This window comes from Lactuca virosa, chromosome 5 (genome assembly GCF_052849685.1).
Source record: "Lactuca virosa cultivar CGN04683 chromosome 5, Lactuca_virosa_CGN04683_v6, whole genome shotgun sequence".
NCBI lineage: Eukaryota > Viridiplantae > Streptophyta > Magnoliopsida > Asterales > Asteraceae > Lactuca > Lactuca virosa.
In genome coordinates this window covers 453,339,967-453,346,766 of record NC_136430.1, presented here as the reverse complement: position 1 = coordinate 453,346,766, position 6,800 = coordinate 453,339,967, and the positions used below count along the sequence as shown (strand labels likewise).

Here is a 6,800-nt window from a genome sequence, read left to right as displayed (position 1 = left end):
GAAAATAGGGTCAATACGCCATTTTTACCGTTAATGTATGTTTTTTCGTAAACAAATTTTAGTTTGGAACTTTTTCGTAAATCAATGTCTTGAGATTTCCCTAAAATATATGAGCTTGTAATTTCAAATGTTTTTTTTCTTCTAACTCATATTTTTGTATTGAAAGCTAAAACTAAATTTTTTCAGAACCTTATAAAAGTTTGTTGTAAAACAAGCTATATAATGATTATCTTGCTCGTGGATCAAACTGAAAAAACAATATAATAACTTAGTCGTAATATAATACTATTTATAATTACATCATACTATATTGTTAATAATTGTTAAGGTTGAAGGCAAATGGATTGCAATTTCTTGCCTTTTTTTTTTCTATTCAGGACTTTAAGTCACGGGTTTATAAGTACGTATTGTTAAATGTACTTTTTTTGACAATAATTTTTAAAAGGGGCACTACCATTAAAGTTAATGAAAATAGTACATAAATGTTCCGAAAGTGCAAATATGGTCAGTCTGTACAGGCCGATAATGCACGTCGCATGTGTCTAGTATGTTTTGTTCCAAATTTAGGGACCAAAAATTCAATTTACACTCAAAATTGTTGGCTTTTTTATTTTAATTAATTATTTATCACTTTAATGTATCCAGATATTAATTTATTGGATCATAAAAATGTAAAATCCAAACAAAATCTAAATATTTATGGTTTTTATTCTATAAGAAAAAGAAACTTGAAAACCGCGTTAACCAAATATACTCTTGATATTTACAGTTGTCTAATTATTGATTCCAGTTTATATTATTTTGAAAAAATGTGTGTAGCTAGGAAGACTTTTGAATTGTGAGATACCACTACAAGATCAATATATAGAAATATAATTCCATGAATTAAAGAAATTAAATACGTATATTTGAATATTATTCCATGAGTTAAATAAATTATTTTTATTTAAACCTATATATGTATGTGTTCGTGTTCCATTAATTTGTTTTTGTTTTTGATTTTTATTTTCATGTCCTAGAAGATGGAACGAATGACAAGTTGATTAAAATGTAGGAGGATATTTAATTTCTCAAAAGGAAACTCACAATTTCTGGTTTTAACCCTTAAAAAGACAATACATCATAATAAAAAAAAATAATTCGATAATAAAATATGAGTAAACCACATAGGTCTTTTAAACCATCCATAATACTCATCACTAACCATTAGACTATAGGGAGTGGTCACCATCAACACAACGGAAAAGTGGTGCCACCTCTGTGCCACGTCACCTTCACTACCAACTTACTAAAGACAGAAAATGGTTACCAGTAACAATATTCTTATTTCTTATTTTTATTTTATTTTTCTAACATTATATTAAATAAAAAAACATCATTTATTACATAAATAAATATTTTTATTTTTTGTAACATTATATTAATTAAAAAACATAGTTTATAACGTAAAAAAATATTTTTATTTTTTATTTTTTGTTATATTATATTAAATAAAAAACATAATTTATAACATAAATAAACTTTTTGAAAGGGAAGTGATTCGTACACAACAGTTTTTTGCCATACACAACAATTTATGCATTATAGAGTTGTACAATACAACATTTTAAAGCATCAATTGTTGTGTATGGAGAAAAATTGTTGTGTACAAATCATCTCCCCTTTTGAAATCACAAAAAAAAATCATTAATTAAAAACATAGAAATTTAAAACGTAAATTACTAAAATAAACATAAAACATAACAAATAAAACATTAAACTACTTAATTAAAAAACATAAAAACTTAAAATACAAAAACCATAGACAAATACTACTTGTTGTCATCACCATCCTCATCGCCCTCATCCGCCTGGCTGTCACCGTCTGCATCCTCATCGCCCTCATCCTCATCTTCTTCGTCTTCATCGTCATTTGCCCCTTGGAGTTGTCTTCCTCATATGTGCTCGGTCAAATCATGACGTAGATTGTGATGTGTTTCACGATTTTGTATTACCAAAACTCTAGAGAAGTATGCCGGGCTGCCAACTTGTATTACTGCAGGTGGATTAAGTATATCGTTCCCGATATATGAACAAATAGCCCTGCCCTCTTCTTCTATTATCATGTTATGTAAAATAACACAAGCAGTCAACACCGTCGTCAGTTTTGCCCCATCCCATGTTCGTGCTGGATGTTTGATTATGTGTCACTTTTGTTTTAGGACTCCAAACGCTCGTTCCACATCCTTCCATGCAGACTCCTGTGCTAACTTGAATAATTTTCTTTTTTCATCGGCTGGAAATGAATATGATTTGACAAAAGTAGCATACTCTGGATATATCTCATCAGCTAGGTAATACTCATACTTATATTCATTTCCATTCAAAACGTATGACATGTCTGGTGCTTTACCCTGCAAAATATTGTTAAATAACGGAGACGCTTGAAGCACATTAAGGTCATTGTTGAACCCCGCCATACCAAAGAATGCATGCCAAAACCATAAGTCTTGTGAAACAACCACCTCTAATATAACAGTCGGGACCCAATGATCACCTTGCGTGAATTGACCATGTCACGCATTGAGATAATTTGCCCACTCCCAATGTGTACAATCAATAATACCAAACATCCTTGGAAAACCATGTTTAGCTTGATGCGCGTCATACAACTGTTCGACATCACTTTTAGTCGGATGTCGCAAGTATATGTCACGGTAAAACTCTATAACATACTCACAGAAAAGATATGTACATTCTCGACCCGTCCTCTCAGACATTTTCAAATACTCATCTGAAGCGTTTGCGGTTATGCCATATGCCAATTGTCTAAGAGCGGCAGTACATTTTAGTATTGTAGTAAAACCACGTTTACCTCTAGCATCCCATCGTAATTGGAAAAACTCATAATTACGTTCCAAATCTCTAGCTATACGTAAGAATAAATTTCTACTAATACGAAAACGTTCTTCAAATCTCGATAGGTCATATAAACTATTAGTGGCAAAATAATCACGTATCAAAAGTTCATTTGACGCCTCTCGATCCCGATTGGTCCATTTTCTATGCTTCTTCTCGCCGTGTGAACTTTCGCCTCTCGCACGAACCATGTCTTGTGCCACAGACAATAGTTTGTGCAATACCAACTCGTCATCAGAATCTCCGTGTGAATCATCCATTTTTTTGTTGAATGTGTGTTTTTGATTTGAAAGAGTTTGTGGGTTTTGTTTTGGAAAAAATGTTTAAAGTGGATGTATATATAGAGAGATAGAGTAAATTAAAAATAAAAAACAATTTTTTTATTAAATGCTTCAAACGGTCAAAAATTGACCAGCCAATTACCTTTCTCGTCTTCCCGTCCTGGACTCCACGCTACAACCAACCCACCATTAATGGGGGCGGTGTTCACGCGTGGAGAGGAGCTCCACGTAAGCAGCTCACGCGTGGAGTCCTCTCCATACCAGGTAGCCTTATAGTTGTGGGTGTCACATCATCACCACTATCTACTACTAAAATCATGAGATATCTATCGCTAACACATCACTCCACATCATTTTTTTAATTAAAATTAAATCAAAAATAATATAATCAAAAGTAGCCGTTAGATAGTCAAGGCAAGAATCAAAGAGCAAATTGTTTTCATTGGGTGTTGTAGGTCGTCTTTGGCATCATGAAACACCACGACCACACCCCACCATGAAGGTGCGGGCTGGTGTGTACGTACCACGATTGTGACCACCTAGACTACGACCCAATTCGTGATGACCATTGCAGATGGTCTTAGGTATAATGTTTATTTATTTATTTATTTACAGAAGCTACGTGAATAAAAATGGAAGTTGGACCATACAAAACCGAATTGTAATATACCATGTACGATTAAATTGCAATTTACTCTAAAGATTATTACAAATTTACAACCCTTTAGCAGTTTAGACTTTAGACTATAAAATTCTGATACAATGCTAAGCTGCAATTAAAAAAAATTCTATATAAACCGTTAGAAATTCGGTTATTATTTTAATAAACATATATACACAATTATATATAAAATGTGACAGCGAGCATATATCCGATGTAATTCATATTGACCTGTTTTTAGCTAAATATATCACTTTAATTTTCAAGGGTTTTAAAAAAAAAAACAAAAAAACAAAATACAGTTTTGATTTGAGATCTTATTGAAGAATCTAATATATAATTTTGCAAAGAACAAACAAACACACACAAATCACCATGAAAATTAAACGCGAGTATTGATATTTACTTCCATTAAACATCAAGAATTACATGGAAAAAAAAAATGTTGCATGATCATTTTACATGGATCACAACACAAACAAATTATATGTATAAGTTTTTGCTAATTCTCTTCCTAAAAATTCCAAAACCCCAAACATGTGATTTCTCTCGAGTCTTACATGAAAAAAACGAAAACCCTTATATTTTTCGTGTATATATATTTCTTTAAATTTATTAATTAATTTGTGAATATTAATGTGCTTGATTTAGTTATAAAGAATCACCCAACCCCCTTGCTTCACAACCCTTCATGATTCTAAGTCTTTTGCAAGAACTTATGAACATTTCCCATGGAACATCACCTACAAGCATCCAATCTCCATCTTTGTCTTCATAAGTTGGTGCATGCTCTGACCCATTGTACCCTTCCCTCTCAGAGTACAACCCTATGATGCACTTAAACATCTCTTGCAAACCCTTCATAAGTTCTCCATAACTTTTGTACATTTTGAGGTCTATTTTCCTCAGATATGGAGCTCCATCCATGCTCACTTTCACATAATTCCCTTGAAGTACGTTTTTCCGGTAAGATCTCACCGGTGGCCACCCCACAACTTGTTCCCTGAAAGCCATTAATCACCACTATAAGTTTTCTGTACGTATATGGGTGTCATGATCAAAATTAATATGGAATTTATTCTACAGTTTGCATGGGGTATGTAACTTACTTGGTGGGTGGTGAAAATCTTGATTCATTTTCATCTGTGCAAGTGCTTGATCCCATCTCCGATGAACTTCTTTTGTTGCCGGAAAAGCTCATTTTCATCTCTGGCTGCTCGTCGGTTCCCGGCAATCCTAATTTGAGCTCGGTTGCGAGATCAATATTCTCAAAAAGGTTCAAACAAGTTATCTTTTGATCCATTGTAATACGTGACTAGATCTGTGACGGTGGTTGGACGGATGTGGTGGATTTCCGGCGGGTTTCTTGAGTTTTCCGGCGGTGTTTGTTATGTGAATGTGAGAGAGAATTGATCAACTTGTGTTGTGGGTTGTAATCTAGTGGCAGAATAGGAGTTTTATATAGAAAGGTTTTAGGGTTGGGGACATGATATAAGTGAGTTATTCTCTTTGTGCATGGATTTCATGACAAAGAATATTGATGCCCACTCGCACATAGGAAACAGAAAAGAAAAAAACTATATTAGCCTATTTTTAACCAATTTAGATTATAGTAATATATTTTTATTATAATAATAGCATGTTGTAATTTTCAATCATTGGAATTTGTTTGACCAATAAATTGTGATATAATTAATATAACAATTATGTGAAAATTATATATTAATTAACGGAAAGTAAATCAGTTATATATCGATAAGAAATGTGTTTTCTTGAAATGGGTGAAATTTACAATTCATTTAACCTAAAATGAGAATTGGTTGAAATGTGTAACATTTCACAAGATATTCTCCAATGTGGTTCTGTTGTGGCATCTATAATTACAGTTTCATAAACAGTAATATAAGATCCGGCGTTTTGGACATTAACACAGAAAAGTAAACCAAAAACTTCTGATAAAGTTTTTTGTTGTTTTAATTTTATATCAAAGAAAAAACGCTAAATAAATGAATAAGCTTATGTCATACTGAGGATAGGGGGTGGATTGTGATTATAGATTTGAAGTGGCATCCAAGAATAAGAACAACCTTATAGGTTAGTTGTAAGTTGTAACAAAATTATTGGGATGATCAAGCACACATAAATAATTTTATATTAATCTAAAAATTAGTTTTGTTACAATAGTTATTTATCCAATATTTCTTAAAACTTGATTATTTTTCATTAAAGAATCAAATTAAAGATTAAAAAAAATCATAAATATATGCATTAAGTATTAAACTACAATTTCTATTTTGTTTCCTTTAGGTACCTCAAAACTTTGTTTTTGAAAATATTTAACCGTTCATGTTTATTTTGTTCTATTCTTATAAAACTCTATGTCTTTTTGCTCAAGTTCTATGTAATGTGAAAAAAAGAGTACCCGCTCCATATGTTTATGATAAACAATGAATAATGTTTTTTTTTCTTTTATTAGACATGGAAAATCCATATATGTCATCTGGAAACAAAACCAACTCATACAGTTTCTCCCCTTTCGAACCCTTATGATCTCTTACAATGGACCGATCCCTACTTGTTCTCCTCGTTGACAGTCATGGCTAAACAAACACTCGAAAACATCATAATGAGTTTTCCACTGGCCACTAAGACTTTGCAATATTGCAAGGTTTAAGAAAAGCTGGAGAGAGCTTGTTTTTGGCAATGATATTAAATAACCTCTTTCAAAACTGGGCAATACACTATTTTCCTAGCTAACCCTGATTGAAACCCTTAATATTTGAATTTGAATTATTAGCGGATGAGCTAATCTGTAAGTTGAAAACAAAGATCATAATAATACTTAAACAAACAAGGGTACTTAGAATTTAGTTACTATTTCATGTTTTTTTTGGAAATGACAAACGAATTACGTAGTAAGTGAAAGCCTACTTATAATATTTCAACGAGCACCCTGTATT

At 32.0% G+C, this 6,800-nt stretch overlaps 2 protein-coding genes across 2 annotated transcripts; both read right to left on the bottom strand.

Moving 5' to 3' along the window:
• Positions 1–2,555: 2,555 nt before the first annotated feature.
• LOC145114306 (uncharacterized) lies at positions 2,556–3,158 on the bottom strand. Its single transcript, XM_079050305.1, has one exon. It carries the CDS (start codon positions 3,156–3,158, stop codon positions 2,556–2,558), a length of 603 nt encoding a protein of 200 aa, XP_078906431.1.
• Positions 3,159–4,216: 1,058 nt separating this feature from the next.
• LOC145114461 (auxin-induced protein 22D-like) lies at positions 4,217–5,295 on the bottom strand. Its single transcript, XM_079050475.1, has 2 exons — positions 4,950–5,295; positions 4,217–4,843 (listed from the first exon to the last, which is right to left on the bottom strand). The coding sequence occupies exons 1-2, from the start codon at positions 5,141–5,143 to the stop codon at positions 4,492–4,494; spliced, it is 546 nt and encodes a 181-aa protein (XP_078906601.1). The 5' UTR covers positions 5,144–5,295; the 3' UTR covers positions 4,217–4,491.
• Between the last annotated feature and the right edge of the window lie 1,505 nt (positions 5,296–6,800).

Excerpts from the sequence above, each read along its gene's own strand:
- LOC145114306 (XM_079050305.1), bottom strand. The coding sequence starts at position 3,158 with ATGGATGATTCACACGGAGATTCTGATGACGAGTTGGTATTGCACAAA.
- LOC145114461 (XM_079050475.1), bottom strand. The coding sequence starts at position 5,143 with ATGGATCAAAAGATAACTTGTTTGAACCTTTTTGAGAATATTGATCTC. Across the intron at positions 4,844-4,949 it reads AGATTTTCACCACCCACCAA|GGAACAAGTTGTGGGGTGGC; the intron begins GTAAGTTACATA and ends AATGGCTTTCAG.